Source organism: Sylvia atricapilla, chromosome 1 (assembly GCF_009819655.1).
Source record: "Sylvia atricapilla isolate bSylAtr1 chromosome 1, bSylAtr1.pri, whole genome shotgun sequence".
Lineage (NCBI taxonomy): Eukaryota > Metazoa > Chordata > Aves > Passeriformes > Sylviidae > Sylvia > Sylvia atricapilla.
Genome location: NC_089140.1, coordinates 101803082 through 101822667, shown reverse-complemented (window position 1 = coordinate 101822667; position 19586 = coordinate 101803082). Strand labels below are relative to the sequence as shown.

Below are 19586 nucleotides of genomic sequence, written 5' to 3'. Positions count from 1 at the left end.
TGCTGTAGAGATACTTCCTCCACTGGGACTTACAAAACAAATTTTGTAACCCCATAGTGCAAGTAACAAGATATTTCACATAGAAGGCACCTGTTCCATACCCAGATCAATCTCAGGTAGTGATGCACTTGTGGGGCTAAGGATTTTCTCTCTGTGTAAGGAAATGCTTATGTGGCAGGTAGACTTCTAGAAAGACATTTGCCCTGGCCATGCTTAAGGACTTTGAGAATAACATAGCAAACCTCAAAGACAGAGGCTAATGTATCTTCACAGATACATCTGCCATACATCGCTGTAATTCCTCATATTCCTCATGCTTAGAGCACCTCAGAAAATATGGTGAAATTTCGGTGTGGGCAAAACCATCCCAAAGTAAATTTGCATTAGTTTAACACTGCCTCTTGTTTTGGTTCGTGAAAGCAGAGGGATTCTGGACACCTACAGTGCACACTATGCCTGAGAGTTTGAGACTCTACTTAAACCTGACAGCTATGGGATAAGAAGGTGTTTTCTTTCATCATTAGCCAGCCTTTTCTAAAATGGTAATTAGTTTCAGGAAGAGAATTTCAAAATCTGTCATGAATGTGTTCCTGTGAAAAGCTTTTATGTTCCTGTTGTCTGGCACTACACATCACACAGCTACCTCCTCCTGAGTAGGTCCCAGTGTTGTCTGTTCAGTTTTTTATTCAGATCATAGGGATAGTATGTTGGGGGCAAAGAGGAAAAAGAAAAGCTGTTAAGACAAAGAGGAATTGCAATGTCAAATGCAAAATATAAATTTTACAATATGTTATAAATAGGGTATTTTACCTTGTGCAGTATTTTTGATACCCATCTACACTCTACTATGAAGAAAATTCTCTGAGCCTAGAGTATGATATACACATCTTTCATTCATCTACGTAGGTTCCTTTAAAATTTTAGCTTTTGAAACAAGATCACGTATGTATATTAATTTCCATACAAAATATTCCTATATCTGGAGAGAAAAGGAGGCTCAGGGGAGACGTTGTCATTCTCTACAATGGCCTGCAGTGGCGTTTGGCTTCTTCTACCAGGCAGTTCGCAACAGGACAAGAGAACAGCCTCTAGCTGTGCCAGGGGAGGTTCAGGGTGGACATCAGGAAGAATTTCATCACTGTGAGGGTTGTGGAGCATTGGAACGGGCTGTTCAGGAATGGGGTGGAGTCACCTTCCCTGGAAGCGTTCAGGAAAGGACAGAATGGGGCACTTAGTGCTGTATTTTACCTGACAGGGTGATGGTCAGTCGGAGTTTGGACTTGATGATCTTGGAGATCTTTTCCAACCTTAATGGTTCTGTGAGTCTAAATAAAACAGCATATATGGTAACAAAAGAGAAGGTGTGGGTTCTGTGTAAGTTTTCATTTAGTGTTCTTCAGAGTTAGCTCAGAGAAGGAAATTTCTTTTTGTGAGGGAGAAGGTATTCTCAGGCAAAAGGAATGGTGAGGTGTGTAATTTCTGTGTGACCATACATTTCAGAAAAGGATTTGTTCAAAAACTTCAAATACATAATTTCGGTAAACTTGAAATACTATCATAAAAGCCTGTATAGTAGTGTAATGTCAGTTTACATTTATGTACAATCAATGTAGCAGAAATTAATACAAATAAAACATGGAAAATGGAAGGTTTCATTTTCATTAAAATAAGAACATATTAATATCATTTTAGAAAATCAAAGCATAATTTGTATTTTTTCATGGAAAAATTCTACATTCTCATTATGCAATTCAATGTGAATATAACTAATTAATGAAAAATTAATTAAGCTCTCTAATGAAAAAGCTTTATTGATAAAAATATTTACACACGCTTCAGTCCTTATTTTAGAAAGGTGGTTGAATACAAGTGGCAGAAAATAATGCTTAAAGAATGAAATTATTAACTAAAATGAATTTAAATCTATCATCATATTTAATTGAGTGTTTGTAATTTTGCTAGTATTATTCTGTATTGGTTCTGACTGCATCTTACATGTAAGACTATTCAAAGGAAAGGCACAATTGAGGATTGTGCTCAAATCTGTAATGTTCTAAATCCCCCCATGTCTTCCTTTTTATGAAAATGTCCTATTACCAGAACACTTAATGGGAGTTCTAGAATAATTTGGATTAGAAGGGAACTTTAGATATCATCTTTTCTAACCTTCTGCTCAAAGCAGACCTAGAATAAATCGAGTTGCTCAGGACAGTGTCCAGCAGGGTTTTGAGTATTTCCAAAGACTGAGATCCCACCTTTCTGAGCACCTGCTCCACTGTTTGACTATCCCAATGGTGACAAAAACTTCACTAAGCTGTAGTAGAAATTTCCTAAATTGCAGCTCTTGTCTAGGGTGTGTTGTCCTTTCACCTTGTTCCTGGAATCTTGTTCTGTCTCCTTCATGTGCTCCCATTAGGTTGTTAAAATAATATTAAAATCCAATGTGAGCTTTCTCTTCTCCAGGCTGAACAAGCCTCTCAGTCTCTCCTTGTCCAGGACTTGTCTACTGAGAAAAATCCAGGCTGAATTCCCTGCTCAGTCATGTAGTATTTAAAAGTCCATTTCCTTCTCTGTCAGAAAGGCCTTCAAGTGTTGCAGCTGAGTTTTGCCCTCTGCTCATAAAGGATTTGCCATACTTCAGCCTCCTCCATATTCAAAGTGGGACCCCAGTCCTCATCCTGCAAATAGTTCTATGTGGCTGCTCTAATCACTTAAGGAAACAAGTCTTTAGTGAAATGGACAGATTTATAAGTATTTGCCTTGTAATTAATTTGTGGGGACAAAAGTATGTGTTTTTTTTCTTACGCACCCCTATAATTCAGGAGGACCTATAGGTCGATTAAACGTTGTGTCCACTGTTTCCTTGGTTGATTTCAGGATCATAAGAAGCAAAACACAAATTAAAATTCATATTGCAGAACTGTTAAATCTTGTAAAAAATTGAGAGAATTTGTGGCTTTTCATTTTTCCTTCTTTAGTTCAGCTGAGAAGAATGGGACATTTAATTGCCCAGTTCATTACTTACAGTATTCAAGGTCATGGTCAAGATCAGATAATAGTAAATTATGGGATATTGCTGCTCACGTCTCATTACTGTTTTATTCTATTGGGGAGGCAGAAGGTCGTTGGCTTTTTTTTAATTGTGTGGGTGCATTTTTCTGAAGACCACAGCCAGAGACTAACTTGAGCCAAAAATAGTGCAGGCAGCAGCTTTGCAGACATAGAGTTCTGCCAGAGCTTCTCAAATTCCTTTTTACTGCCATAGCCTAGAGCCTTCCCTGAAGAACCTGTCAATCACACTAAAATGCATTGAGGTCCTCTTGGGTGGACATGCTAGAACTATAACTGTAACCACAAATATAACTTTCTCAGAGCTAAGACAAGAGTCAGGCCATTTCAAATAAATGTTGTTACATTAATGTCTGATGCACCAATTCATAGCTCCATTTTTTGCAGTCAGTCACTAGAGCTCCTCCTCTGCATCAGCAAATTTTGTCAGTGCAATGCCTCCTTTGACCTGAGGTGGTTTTGGGTTTGATGCTATAATCCTCACTTGCAGAAACTCAGATAACCTGATGTGGAGTTCATACAAAGCAGAAGATGAGAAACAAGTGAGCAGAGTTTTTAATGATGTCACTGTAAGCAAATCTCAAAGCATGTGCTGCATACTTGAATTCAGGAAAGAACACTTAGCAGCAAAAGTAGATGAGGTGTGTGTCTGACTGGAGCTGTACCTTACTTTTCCGTTATCTTTTCCTTCTCATTTCCCATTCGCCTCTATATTCTCTTTTCTCAGCCACTGTTTCTCAACTCATGCTGTACTTATACTGTGAACTACAAGGAATACTGGGATCTTTCCAAATAACTTTTCTTTTTTGCTCTGATCTCATGATGATAATGAACCAATCTACTAGTAACAAAAAAGTGCAAAAAGACCACTGAAGTTCTTACATGCCAAATTAGAAAAGAACCACAAAAATCAAAACTGGTTTTGTTTATCCCAATAAAAAAACAAAACTATTTTTGTTAACCTCCACTTTCATGTAAAAAAATTGCACTCTTTTTGCACTCAATTCCCTTAACTCCGTAAGTTAAAGGAATGCTTCCCCCCATCCCTTTACTTGTATTCTTCTTTCCTCTCTTCACAGTCAATCCTGGCAATATTGGAATATCTTCTTGGTCTGAAAGTTCATGCAATGTCTCTGTGGCAAAAAAATGAAAACTACAGTGAGTGAAAGGGGTGAAAATTAAATTCTTTGGTATCAGGAACACTGTTTCCAAAATTTGAGCATAATCACAGCATTTTTAAAAGTTTTTTCTTTTTTCTTTATCAGAGAATGCAAGAGCATGATAAAAATGAAATGGATAGTGTTAGCATTTGTTTTGATGCAGGAAGCTGATAATTAGAACAAAGAGAAGGCACCTAAAAGAAATTATAATAAGCCACCCCTTTGTACATCAGGTAAAAAGGCTTATGAACCCTTGTCTATATTAAAATATTCATAATGTCTAAATCAGTCTTCCATACGGTTTTGATGTCAATGCAAAATATATGTTGAACTTCTTAGGACAAAGAATAATTATAATTTTATAATCAAAACCAGGATTGCATACTGAGATCACAAGTGAGTGACAACACAATTCAGTGTTATCCTGCCACCTTTTTCCTTTTTTAATTCTCCTAACTATTGCTTTCCCTGTGGTTGTTCTGTAGAAATGCTAGAAGTTGGGACAGCTTGTAAAGTATTTTATTAGGTGCTCTCAACATCCTGCTGCAAAATGTAGTGCCTTTAAAAATATTTCTTCCAACCTTATTTCTTGTCTCATAGAATACTGACGGAACACAGTTTAATGTCACTGTGAAATTGCAGTCTTGAGCATATTGCATTTCAGTATGAGACATAAATGTTAAATTGAATGACAGAAGTTCAGGTGAGCAGAAGTTTACTATCACTAATGCCACAATGTTTATATTTCATTTCCTTATTTGATTTCCATTGCTTCGTATTTGTGGCTCGGTCTCCATTTGGGGAGATAGAAAGGGTTCTGTGCACAGTGTTGCTGTTTGGATAAGAAATGTAAAGTAGACTAAAGTACTAATTACTTGTAGTCATAGTTATTTAATAACACCTAAAGAAATTTACTATTTGGACTGAATTGGATTTGATATTCAGGTTCTGAAAACTTGTTTTCTATAAGGACTTTTTAACAATAAAAAGAAACATAAAGAGTACAAATGAGGCACTGGATATTCAAAGTACTCTTAAATAAAGAAGAAAAAAATTCTAAAAATAGAAAGTAGCTTTTGGAATTTTCTAATGCAGATTAGAATAATACCCAATGTTACCAAATGTGTAACAGCTCACACACATGTAATTGTCACAATGATATGTGACGTGTGCATTTGTCTCTGCCTTAGAGAACCCACTGTTGAAAACAGGAAAACAATCACAGTTATTGAGAAAAACTGTTTTGTTGTTCAAGAAAATAATTTCAATATAAGTTGGAAAAATGTATAAAAACTCAATAAACAAAGAACAAGTCTGTTATCTTTGCACTTTTTTACCCACTTCCTGTGGAGAGCTTTTATCACATTGCATCTTCATGCTGAATGTTGCTGAATCAGTTATGATCATTAAATTATTTCAGGTTGAAGTAGATTCTCCAAAATTAGCTCTGAGACTTTTTTCTTTTTTTTTTGCATATCCTAGGCAGCCAAGAGAGATATCAAAGTAATTAATTTAATTTATATACTACTACTACTACTAGTAGTACTAATGATAATAATAATAATAATAATAATGTTGATTGATACAGCTGGTATTGTAAGTAGACTAAAAAAATTTTTAAAAATAGTAATTCTGAGTGTTAGGAATACAAGTAATGTATTCAAATCCTGTTTTCTGCATTACCTGTGGAAGAGATTGTTAATACAATAAAAAATTTTTGGAATCAAAATTTGGAATAAAACTCCCCACTGTGTCTGTGATAGTGGCCAGTGACAGGCCTTTAGATGAATACAGAAACAGAGTGAAGAAAAAGTAATGCATTCGCTGTCCTCCGCTCAGCCCTTTATCAAATTTTCTTTTACTGATACTAACTTTTGTTATCTCATGAGTCTAGTGACAATGCATTACAAAGAATTTACAGAATATCCTGAATTGGAAGGGACCCACAAGGATCATAGAGTCTCAATTTCTGACCCTGCACGGGACATCCCTGGAATCAGACATGTACCTGGGAGAACTGTCCAAACACTTCTTGCATTCTATCAGGCTTGGTGCTGTGACCACTTCCCTGGGAGCCTCCCCAAACACCCTCTGGATGAAGAACCTTTTCCTGTTATCCCATCTAAACCTCCCCAGATAACACTTCAGGCCATTGCCTCAGGTCCTGTCACTGGTCAGCACAGAGCAGAGATCAGTGCCTGCCCCTCCTCTTCCCCTCACCAGGGAGCTGTAACTGCAATGAGGTCTCAACTGCGTCCTCAGTCTCCTCCTGGCTGAACAGCCCAAGTGACCTCAGCCACTCCTCATGCAGCTTCCCCTCAAGGCCCTTCACCATCTTTGTTGTCCTCCTTTGGACATTCTCTGATAGCTTAATGTCGTCTTTTTCTCTTGTGGTGCCCAAAAATGCACACAGGACTCGAGGCAAGGCAGAGCAGAATGCTTTCTGAGTTTTGTGAAAATACTTACTTCTGTATTTTAAAAAAATCTATATACTCCCTGCTTCTGATTCTTTCATGGTTGAGAAATAATAATTATTTATTAATTTCTTAGTTTTCTTCATGGTTTTTTATCTACTTTTATCACATTCTCAGTTCAACTGCCTTCTTTTTTTAAGCTAGGGACTCCTTATCTATGGAAGGATTACTGCTCTTCTGGTAGGGTCTGCTCCTTTGATCTTCCTATCACCTCTCTGTATATGTTCTCTACTTTGTGAAAATCTTTTTGGGATAGGCATGTGTCAGAACTGCACGCAGTGTTCAAAATGTGGAAGCTCCATAGATCTATACGATTGCTTAATCGCATTTTCCATTTTGTTCTCTATCCCTTACATAGTCATTTCTGACTTCTTCTTGCCTTTTTTACTGAACTTCTTGTCTTCAAAGAATTGGTGACTATCAAATTTCTTTCTTCTGTATTTTATGAAGTCATTTAGATGCAATATTGTGTGTGTATAATTAGGAATTATTTTTCCCATATGCATGACTTTATATCTTTTAACACTGAATTTTGCCGTAAGTGAATATCCAATCGCTCTACCTCATGAGATAATTTTGTAACTTTTTAACCCTATTTCTAATTTTTACTACAACTTAAAAATTGTGTTTTGTTGGAAAAGATTCTGGACATTTTCTAGGTCTGTGTGTATATGGAGAACAGTGCAAATACTAAAATGCACTTAAGTGGGATAGCCACTGGTAATGTATCACTGTTGTGAAAAAAATGACCATTTAGCCCTAACCTTGGTATCACATCTTTCTAACTACTTGCTAAAGCATTTTACTAAAAGATTATTCTTATTGGGGTTTAGATCCTATAGAGGTTTGGTGAGCAAATTGTTAAAAGGCTTTTGCAATTAAAGGTGCACTGCACTACTGGGTTACATGCAAGCTCCCAATCCTGTCTTCATCTGAACCGTTTCTGTGACTTGTCAAGCAGAGAAGTAAAATTTGAAACAATAAGTATGTAAGAAGCAGCTATTTTGAGTTACAGTAAGTGCAATAGATCACTGCATTAATTAAAAGAAAAAATTCAGCCCAATTCCTTTAGCAGCACAATTAAAAATTTCATCTCACTTCATTTATTAATATATTGGTGATGGTAGTGTGTTGCTGGAGCTGTGGAAAGTGGCAGCATCTTGTTTCTCCTTTCTTTGCTTGGTGAGAAAGGAGGCATACTAGTACAGAAAGGAGAGTAGCACTCAGTGTGGAATGGGGAAGCAGGAAGTTTTTGTTAGATTCAAGTTAATATGCTTTTCTCATTATTCCTAAGTTAAAATGAAAGGCACATTTTTGGCAGGGCCTGAGTTCATTACAACCCTAGTCACCATCTTTTTTTAAAAAAATTATTTTTACTGTTGTTGCATTCCTCTAACTATGGCAGTGTCCCATTGGGCCTCATTGCTGTGCTCAGTGCTTTTTAAACACGAAGAGAAAAGGCAAGCTAGGTCCAAAAGAGTTTGTTATTTAAGTCAAGACAGGACAGAGAGAAGGGATGCAGGAAAATAGATGGAAAAGGAACCAGACAGAGGCTGGCAACATAGTAGCAACTTAGCAGTTATTGAAGTTGGTTTCTGGGATGGTTGAGAGAAAAGTCACTGGGAAGGGGGATTTTGAGAAAGGTACTGAGTTAGGTTTGCACAAGTTTTACAGAGTGAGCCTTTCAGCAGGAATGGGACTGTGCAGGAGAGGATGAATCATTGGAGTGTTTCATCATGGTAGATAAAATGGGGACAGATTGTGATGAACTGTTTAGCTAATTACTTTCCTGGACTGTTTTTGATTAATATTTGTACCATAGCAGACTAAATGATACACAAAATCCCACACAGTTTTGCAGAGGAAGTCTGTATTTTGTCTGCATTTTACTAGATTTTAATCATTGCACCAGTTCACTTATTGCTATTTCTTGCGCCTTAAAATTCCAACAGTTCCTAGCTAATCTTGAGATTTTTTTGAATATCAGGCTTCTCTTTCCTGGGACTGATATAGTACATTTTCTTTCCTCATATAGTCATGGTAGCACTATTTGTGCGATAAGCTGATATTTTTGCGTTCCCTACAAAAATAATTTCATCCTAGGTAATCATCCTGGGAGCTTCCATCTGTTTTATGTTTTCCCTTTGGCTGTAGATCTTTTTTCCTTTAAGAAGGATGAAACATCAGATAGTAGCTATGAAGTGTCTTTTCCATGAGTGAAGATAATCAAATATTTAAACCTTTTTTTCCCCCTGAATTTACTTCAAATATAAGAGATGAGTGGTGGTGGAGATGTGAGGTACCACAGTTTTACGAGTTTCTTAAATCTTGTGTAGCGAGGCCCTCTTGGGGATTGAGAGATCCAAGGAATGGATGAGCTGCAGAGACTGCAGCACTGCAACACTTTCAGCAAAATCTGAAAACTGCAGATGCTAGAAATGTTATATTCAGCTGAAGTTTACTTGACTGGGTCCAGTGGGTGTTTTTGTTCACAGTACAGAAGTCTGGCTGGTATTGCTCTCTTCCTGTAAGTTGTTTCAGATTTGAACTTTTCCCACAAGACCTATTTCCAGAATTAGATTCAGATTGAGAAGTACTGTACAGTTGTTACTGTCTTAAAAAATAAATCTGCTTTAGCTTGATCATGGGACCCAAGGATTGGAAGGGGGAGCCATGCATGACTGCTACCTAAATGTACTGCCATGTAAGGGTGAAAGAGGAAAAAAAAATACCCAGTTCATGTTACCACTTTGATAAACGTGTCCTTACAAAGAACTTCCATTATGTTATTAATGTATTAGGTGATAAGTCTCATATTCTACTTTGAATAATATATTACTTATTCCTTACAATTAGATATGAAGGAGGGGAGATTGAAGAATGCAAAGATCGAAGAGTTTTGTTTTACTTACGGTACTTGAATAAAATTTAACTTTCTCTGTTATGAAAGAGTTCAGACCATGCTCCCTTGTGCATTTATGCACTGTGCAATAATAAAGAGCCAGTTTTATTACCAAGTCTACAGAGTAAGCAAAGGCTCAAGCAAATACAGGTGACTCCTGAGCTGGGATGGGCAAAGGCATGACACTGCTCATTGCTGCAAGTGCTGCAGCAGGTATTTAAGGCAGTGCACTTTATTCACTTGCAGTCATGGGGAGATGCCCTCAGGAATGGAGTGGCAATCTCTCAGCTTATTGAGGCCCAAATGTGACGCTTAATGCTCTTCTGTCCACTGACCCAATACCATGCCTGCGCTTACTGTTCCTACTTGTACTGTTAGCAAGGCTTTCATTTCAAAGACATTTTGAGCTTTATTCATGGATACTGCTGAGCTTGGACACTGGTACAGAACACAACCACATTTGGGCTCCTGCCCAAATGGCTTCTTAGGGAGGTGAAAGATAGGGGATAACAGGTGGATAGATGGGGAATATGAAGAGACTGAGGCAGTAGTGATCAGCATAGGAAGCAGTAATATTGGTACTTTGCAACTGTGTCTTCAGGCAGTGATTTGAAGTGAAAGAGTGAGATATCAGTTGGGAGAGTTACAGAAAGCCCCTCCTGTGTAGCATGAGAGGAGACAAATGTTTGAAAATCTCGGGGAGGCTGGTGTAAACTTTTGTCTCTGGTGGGAATCATCTTTTCATACTGAATAAGAGTTAACAAACAGAAAGACTTTGAAAGTTACCACAAGTTGGTTATGTTTGATACATTTGGCCTCTAGAAGTAGAAGGAACCTAGGTGAGATTAAAAGTTCCTGTAACTTCTAGATGGAGGTATGTAAAAGATCCTTCTGGCAGATGAATATGAGCGGGCTCATTATGTTTTCCACAGAGGAAAAGTCGTTGAATTAACAGATAGGACAAGTAAAGCCTGTGGAGCAGTTATTTTTTTTAAACCCATACCTTGAAGATACTCTACAGAAAGAATCTGGAAAATTTAAATTAGGGCTGTAGGCAAGAACTTGGAGAAAGGCTTGCTCTCAGACAGAGTCATGGGCCAGGGCAACAAGCCAGTTAATCATGGGATCCACTATCATCGGGATCACAGATGCCTCACAGAGGTTGAAGGAGAAGTCAAGAGTTTCAGACAAGTTGTTTTGTGATATAGTGAAACATAACTCAGGAGGAGACAGTGAGACTTCAGACTGAAAAAGACAGAACTGGGGAAAAAAAAGGTTACTTGCATCCAAGGCAATTCTATAGTTTAATAAATCACTGTTGTAGTATTAGATTTAAGATCTTGTCTCTGACAGACCACTCCAGCTGAGAAGCAACTAACTCATGTGACTAATTCTCCTGAAATTAGGAGTGATGGAAAATAGTCTTTAGTAATGCAAGTCAATTTGGAATGTCTATTTTGAAATGTGCAGTGTGTATTCAGAGCTCCAACATACACATACAATATTATATAAACCAGATTGCTGTTTTACACAGGGTCTCAGTGAAACTGCTCCAGACTCTTCTACATGCGTGAACATTGGTACCAATTTGTCAGTTCCAGTGAAATCTGTCTTTTCATTTTTATTTATATGTTTAATCTGATGTAGCCTCTGATATTGATACTCTGATACTCACATCACCTTCATATCCAAGTAGTCCCTTTTAATTCGGTAGTGATCCCCAAGGATTAATTTTCTATACCACATGTCAGTGCACTGGCAACTATCCCTTGATTATCAGACTAAAAGAGATGAGAGTAAAATAAATTTAAGTTTCCAGAAATGCAGAAACAAATGTAAATGTTACTTAATAATATGGTCACAAACTACAGTACTGATGTAAACAACATGAAGACTATGTCTGCTTACTGAAAGTTGTTTTTCTCTTTTTTTCCCCTCATCATTCATTTCTTAAGAAAATTGGCTAAAAAGCGGAAAGAGACATTGAGTAGTACTCGGCAGGAAATGACAGTGATGGTGAATTCAATGGATAAAAGCTACACTGAGCAAGGCACCAACTGTGATGAAGCTTTCTCTTTCATGGACACGCACAATCTAAATGGGAGATGTAAGTTTTTTTCCTTTCTTTTCTTTTCTTTTTTTTTTTTCTTTTTTTTTTTTTTTTCTTTTTTTTTTCTTTTCTTTTTTTTTGAAGGTGAAAGAAAGGTGCAAATGGTTTTTAAAATATTCCTCATTACTCAGTCATGGAAAATCCATGGGACTGAGAGTTTCCCACTGTGCAGCACATTACAGTATCTATTCAAATGAGCAAGACAGTCAGACATCAAGAATAGACCCCTTTAAAAATAATAAGGGTAATTGAGCTTTTTTCTGTCTATCCTTTTCTTCTGCAGAAGAGCAGTAACATTACTGAAACAGTAGTTTTACCTTTCTCCAATCTCAATTATAATGAAAATCTTATATCCCTCATGCTGTCCCAAGTCCTTAAAATGCTTCCCTTGCTTTTTTTTTTTTTGTAGTTCAAATTTATTTTTTGAATGTAATAACTTAATAATGATAATCTGATTGTCTTATTATTTTCAATTCTAGATGATGCTCTTTCTATTGCATGTGCAAAGGAAGAACTCTGGACTTATCTGTTCTGCAATTTCATAAGAGATTCTCTAATATCCTGGGTCTTCTTGGATCTACCTTGAAAATAAATAAGATTTGGGTTATAGTTTCCTGTATTAGAATTTTAGTCAAGGCCTCACTCCTATCAGAGGGTTGGCACTAAGCAAAGACCATGAAAAAACAATAACTTTTCATATTTTTTTTAAAAGGATGACTAGGTTCAAAGAGGTTTTTTGATTTTTTTAGTTCTTAAGGAACCCCAGGGGTTTTTTAGCATGCCAGTGGTTTTCCTAACATCTTCAGAATTTGTCAAAGATTAAATTTTTTTTCAAGTACTAACAGTATGCAAGGCCCAACTCCCGCTCTTTAATATGCTTAAGAATTTATCTTTGATGAGCTCAATTGTACAAACACTCTGTGAGGTTTATACAGTAAGACTTTTCTCAGCAGCATTAGGTTCAGAATTTGCAATGTTAATTTGCATTTGAGTTACATTTGAAATTGATTTGAAATAGATCTTTCAAACCAGATCTGCCTTTCTAGTGAGAGTATACCTTTGCAGTTAATGAGATTGCTTATTTCTGTGAAGAGATGAAGAGGTTTTACTTCATCTTCCATCATCATGGTCCAGTTTTCCACTGGCGCTGCTGAATGGTCATAACTACAAATGAAGCTGCAGTGAGTTCCTGGGACTAAATCCTCTTCATGTAAACCACCTCAAACCTCTTTACAATCATCGTCATGCCGAGTTTTTTATACTGCTCGAGGGCTTGAACCTCTAATTAGACTTTCCATAAAACCATACCACCAAAAACAGTGTCACTAGAAGGTGCTCACTGACAATCTTCAGGAATAATCTTTGTGTAAGGCCTTGTACTCAAGAGGTCTAGAACATTCCTACTTCCTATGAAAGTTCATTACCATGCCTACATTCTCTACCTAGCAAGTTTTGTTACCTGCAGCAGCCCTGACCTCAACTAATCTCTGTATTCATACCCAAAAGAAATATCATTCTGTTGCGGCCATCAAGAAAATGTAATCTCCCCATTCTGGAGACATAATCAAAGAAACATGGTCTCAGATATATTAATTTATATGATAAATGATAACTATCAGCATTATTTATTTCAGTTTTGAGATGTACCCATATTAACAAGGGCTAGTAACTGTTTGCCCTAGAAGATCAACTTTAAAAAAGATGGATGAAAGCCAGCAGGAGTAATCTCACTCCTCATCCAGCAGATCCTGGCTTCTTCAAGTCTGTTTTGTTTCACACATTCCTGTTAGTGTATTTACAGGTATCCAGAATATGCTTACATTCACTGATCAGACTGAATTTGAGTTGTGTAGACAAGTAGCTAAAGTGGAATTTGCAATGAGCTTTGCTTGAAAGCCTCTAATGACTCTTTGGCTGAACATCCTGTAAAATGTTGTGATTAACTCCTACCTGTTAAGTGTATCTGTATTTACAATGGTAATTTGCATGATATTTGTATACTAGGGGCAAACTGAACTTAATTTGTTCCCATCGGGCTTTCCCATTGGTTTTACAAATGGTTCAGTGGTTAAATACCAATGTGAGCATTGGTCTGTATATAACTCCCTGAAAACCACCTTCAAACAAAGAGTGATATTCAGGGTCCATTAGAATCTCTATGCACACTGCCCACCTGTCTAAACAAATCAAATTAAAAAAGGAGAGGAAAAAATAAGCTACAGTAGACTATTTGCATAAGGTGTTTACAGTATTATAAGGAAAACTTATTAATGATCAAAGCTTCTGTCAAAAACACCTCTAGTCGTTGTAATGTGTTGTTTCAAGCACCAGTATTCAGTCTAATCTTGTGATTTAAGAAGTATAATCCCCATCAGCAATCAAAATGCTTTCTCCAGTGACACTTCTTTTTAGAGAATTGATCAAACTCAGTGAGCTATTTCATTCACTAGCCTTGCCTTGCCTGGTTTTCCCTAGGTCCTGATTCCAGTGCAAGAAACACAGCAGGATGAATGCTTAAGTCAAGTCAATCCCATCTGCTGTGTCACTCAGCTTCAGTAGCTGCATATCATATCTCTGTCTCTAACCAGCTTTGTTTCTCTTTGCAGCTGTATCTTCACCATCTTCATTTACAATGAAAACTAACACACTGAGCACAACAGTGCCTAATTCTTACTACCCAGGTAACCAGTTTTTTCTTGGTTTCCATCCTCTATAAACCTTTCCATAATAAAAGAATACATATTTATGTTGTTATACTTCTTGCCATCAGCTTTTAATGTATGTTTAAGAAACATACCGGTTGCTAACAGTAGCTTTCTGAAAGAAAACTCGGGAACATGTATCAACCATTTACTGTTCTCTCTCTTTTTACCTTTCCTGCATTGACCTGCTTATGATGTATGACAGATCCATTTGTGCCAACTGCAATTTTAGGTGAGAATATTTCCCTTTATCAAAGTTTATTGCTGAAGTAATTTCAGAAGTTGCAGTTCTTGGGGAGCAGACGATAGTGTGCGAAATGCTGGAGCTTTATGCTAAAGGGAGGGGTGGTAGGCTTGGCTACACTGAGATGCTAAGGGCAGTTATCAGGTTTGCTTACTACTGTCATAGCGCAAGTCAGGGGAGAAAAGACAGAAATAATTTTAATACAGGGATTTACAAGGAAATGTTTATGCATGTATTTGGAGTGACACAAAAGAATTTGATTATAGCAGCAATTGAAATAGTTTTCCTTTTTTTTTTTTTTTTTTCTGTTTTATCACTGAACTGAAGATGTCACTTCTTAAAAATAACTTTTTTTCATAGTTAAACTACTCAGGATACAGGAAATCAGACAAAACACAGTTCTGGCCATCTACCAGCTGCCATGTCTTCTGACAGTTCTGCAGAGTTCCTGATGTGTTTGTCAAAAAGTGACGGTTTAGAAAGGAGATGGTATTTTGAACAGCAAAATAACATGATGGTTGAGTCTATAGTTTATTATACATCAGGTGTCACGGGGATGAAATAAAACAGTAAAACTGTAGGTAAAAAACAAACAGTTAAAACGTAAAGCATTTCCACTTGAAATTCAGGAAAATTTTCTGTTGTCCAGCATCAAAAAGAGAGGTTTCTGCAGTGATAAATAATAAGCATGAGGCGCTGTTGCATTTTCAGTGCATAATTCTAACCCCTTCGTGGCTTGTGTTCACTTACACCTCCTTCCCGTGCTAACTTCAAATTAAATAGGGGCAGTTTTTAATAGTAATTCCGAACATAACAGTGCACTGTAGCAGGAAATCAAATTCTTTAAGTGTTAAGCCTAGTTATTTACTCATTTTTCAGTTTATATTTTTACTACAAATAGTTTCTTTTCTCTTCTTTTTTCTTCCAATTACTCTAAAAAATTTAAGAGCCCTTAACTGATCCCTGCCCTTAAACTGTAAGTTGAACAGGCCTAGATAGACACAGAGTGAAGCATATAAGAAGTAAAAGTTTAGGAAGGTGATCTTGAAAATTTGTTAGTGTGAAAGAATATTTAGTGCAGTGCACTTCAGTATGATAACTTTGAGAAGGAACTTTGCTGGTTTTATACATTATGTAAATCTGGAAGAAGGTAATGGTAGTGACTGTAACAATGTAATAATCTGCATGCAAATGAAATTTGCAGTGCCTTTTAACTGCCTGAGATGTTAGATTTTTTTGTGTGTGCTTTAGCATTCATTCAGCGCTTCATGCAGTAGATGTTCTTTCTGACCTTGTGGGTGGGAAAGGAGTAAAGTACTATTATCAGGAGAAAAACTTTGAGATTTTCTGTTTTTAATATTTAGTTAATGTTTTCTTTGGTTATTTTTGTGATTCTTTTCTGTATAATAACAATGATAAAATTATTCGTTAGCTTCTTTTCCCCCAAGAAATGATCTCTAAGCAAGTAATTCAGCTATCAGGCAAACACACACTGGGAAAAATAAATTCTCTGATTTTACTAAGTCTGTGAAATCTTTTAATGATTTAGGCGTGTATTTTATGGCCTACTACAGCAAACCTGTTCTTACTCATCTCAGAAAATATTTTGGTTATTTCACTGCATAAAATAAATATTTCTGTATCTTTACCTGTTAAAAATTTAGTACCATTTTATGATTCAGATTAGATCTCCCTCCCAATATGTGTTTATGACTGTCTGTGCACAAATGGTGTTGTATCTGAGGTAAATCAAATTAACTGTGCTTGAGCTGGTAGAGGAATACAGCTGTTAACAAAGTATGCAGAGTTTTAATTGCAAGCAAAACCTGCTCTTGCTGTCTTCCACTGTCCAAAGAAGTTGTGTTAACTGCAGGATCAAGCCTGTAGTAAGAACTAAATGATTTTTTCAGTGTGACCTCCTGAGGAAGGTGTAAGTCTGGTGAATGATTGAGTTCAGCTTTCAAAATCTGATAGAAAAGTCACAGCATACTTACTGTTTCCAAAGTGTATTATTTAATAAATGCAATAATTCTCTATGGGAATGGGTAAGTGTACTGTAGGACAACTGCAGCTGTAGGAGTATTTAAGCCAGGCAAACTTCCCATTGCACATGGGCACTATGTCTGGAGGAGCCCACCCTTTGAAAAACTGACAGCCTGAAACACTCATGCTACAGTGCTCAGAGGCAAAGTATAAAACTGTAATATATGTGGCTCCTAATGTACTGTATAAACCAAGGATTAAAACCACTTTATTTAAAAAAGCTTAAGTGATAACTCCTTCTGTATTAATGAAGCTATCAGAGATTAAAAAAAAAAAAAAGGAAAGAGGAAAATCAGTCTAAAACTAGGGAGCTTGCGGGAAAGAGATTCATAAGTATTAAACTGATGCTTGCACAGTACAAGACTTGGATAACTTTGCCTTCATCTTAGTTACTAACAGTCTGTATTGGAAAGAACTTTGCAGTCTGCAAAAAAAGAAAAAAAATCCTCAATTTTTTTAACCTGTTTCTAAAATTGGAATAAGCAACCCAAAATATCATTATCAACTTTCTACACTTTTTTTTGTCTTTTGTGTCTTAGCCACCTTGTAGTTTTCAGGCGCCATTTCAGCAGCAACATACTGTACCTACACTTGTATACCACGCTTCATGCCATGCATCCCGAGGTGCTTTGCAGTACAATTTTATATCGCATCAGACAAAAGCTGTAAAATTTTATGACTAAAAGATGAGTCCCTTTCCTCTGCATTAGACCAGATGAGCAGACTGACAGGAAAAGGAGTGAACTGGCCATACTCATATCCATACATTCTTCTCCGCTGTTCCTGGTTTAAGTGTCAATGCACAGTTTGTATTGACGGTATGCTTAGTGAGGACCAGATTTCATTTGTCGTAGTGGGAATTGAGAGGGCCTCAAACCATCTTCGAAATCTGACTCATTGAGCTTTCTGGCTTTAACATCAATTTTCAGTAGTACCACTAAGACCAGAATATCACCTTTAACAAGGTGTGTTAGTATTTTTGGTGTGTACATGAGAATCTGAGACCTTTTCATACAGAGTATTTGTGGGACTTTCTGCTATAATATATCTAACTTTATGAATGTGGAAATATTATTTTAATGCTTCCCTATCATATGGCTTATCCTACAAAGTATTATTTATTTACAAATACCTTGTTTTATAAACATAATACAGGTTTTTTTTTTTCAATGTTCAGTAAGAGAGGAATAGTTTGAAGTCAAAGCATCCTATTAACAATTTTTGTTAAAATTTTAAAAATCTAAGATATATAAAATTATTATTTGAGTAAATGGATTAAATATTTATGATGATTCTTCGACCTTAGAATTTGGGGTGGGTTTTTTCTCTTATCCAGTCTGAATAAAATTTTAGAATTCCATTTATACAGGAAGCAATTCATATTACTTCCTTAGGTAAAGTGCACTTTCACATCTATTTGCTGCTAAGTCTAGGTTTTGATCTCAGTTCCGTCTGTGTGAATTGACTCACAGTATGATACCTTGGTTTTAGTAAATCTAATTTCTACTGTGAAACTGAGAGCAGAATCTGACCCATTTAGGGAATCATTCTGTAAAAACTAAATTTAAAACATAAAATTACCTGTAATTATTAATGTAGTACTGTTGCTTATGCCCTGTTTCCTTTTTCTCCTCCTCTTTTTTTTCTCCTGATATGTATCTTCTTAAAAGTGCCAATCAATGGTAAGTTGCCCATTTGCCCCATGGAAGAGATGTGGAGGGTTGGGAGAAGTACGTGTCTCATAAAAATTTTAAGCAGCCCAAGGGGGTCTCCTGTTTGTTGGCTTGCATGTCAGTTGACATATAACATTCCATGCCTAATGTGGTGGCTCATGATACACCGTGGTCCTAAAGCATGGTTCAGCAGTCAGTCAAGACATTTTTCCTTACCAGATGATCCTTTGCATTTGTCTTCTTGTAGTTTGTCTCCAAGTGTTGTTTTAAGATCTACATTACCATTGCAGTCCTAGCTTGATGAAACCATAAGCCATTTTGTGCATCTTTTTATTTTGCTCACTCCAAACATTTGCTCTAAATTTGCAGTGTAAACTACAGCACTTTAATAGTCTATGAAAAATACAAGTCCAGTTTCATTCCATGGGACTTGTTGAAGTTTCAGAATGAAACTTCTATGCAGTTTAAAATGAAATGCCTGTTTTAAAATTCGTTTGCAATCAGCTAGCAATATTTAAGATAATATTAGAGTTTGGACTGCTCTGCAATGCTTCCATTGTAGAACTATGGACTTTGCCTCATTCCAATCAGTCTTGCAATTTCCGTGTGTAAACTGCTCATGGATTTACTGTTCTTCCGGTGTAGCCTTCACAGACAGAAACAATGCTGATGGTGTCAGATTTCTGCCATTCCTGTAGAAATCTTTGTAGTTTCTATTTCTTTTAAGAAATGAAAATGAACCAGTACATGATGAGATACTCTTTTTCTAGATGAAACCCACACGATGGTCAGTGACACAAGCAGCCTGGTCCAATCCCATACCTATAAGAAGAGAGATCCGGTGGATGTGCCCTACCAGACCGGACAGCTCCATCCAGCCATCCGTGTAGCTGACTTGCTGCAGCACATCACCCAGATGAAGTGTGCAGAAGGCTACGGATTTAAAGAGGAGTACGAGGTAAGTGTCAGGTCTAAGGATCTGATTGTTATGTCTTCTGCACTGTTGGTTGTATGTGTCTGATGCTGAGTTTTTCCAAGTGTGTATGCTGCTTGGATTTTACGAGACATGGTGGTTTTTTTGAACTTCATGCTTTGTCATGCCAGCTTTGTGTTATAAAATTTGCTTAAATATATAATTGTTTAAACTGGTATTTGTAGTATTAGATTTACAAACCCCATGCTTCAGGCCACTTCTAAAGTCACTGATGA

At 36.7% G+C, this 19586-nt stretch overlaps 1 protein-coding gene across 7 annotated transcripts in view; it reads left to right on the top strand.

Moving 5' to 3' along the window:
• PTPRM (protein tyrosine phosphatase receptor type M) overlaps nt 1-19586 on the top strand; it is a 440879-nt gene that overhangs the window by 336589 nt on the left and 84704 nt on the right. For 3 of the 7 annotated variants that reach the window (XM_066329205.1, XM_066329257.1, XM_066329223.1), the window contains 4 exons: nt 11561-11712; nt 14322-14396; nt 14623-14649; nt 19148-19335. In XM_066329205.1, coding sequence (XP_066185302.1) covers nt 11561-11712; nt 14322-14396; nt 14623-14649; nt 19148-19335 — 442 coding nt within the window. The remainder of the gene's footprint in view (nt 1-11560; nt 11713-14321; nt 14397-14622; nt 14650-19147; nt 19336-19586) is intronic. The other 4 variants (XM_066329214.1, XM_066329232.1, XM_066329240.1 and 1 more) reach the window with 2 other exon arrangements.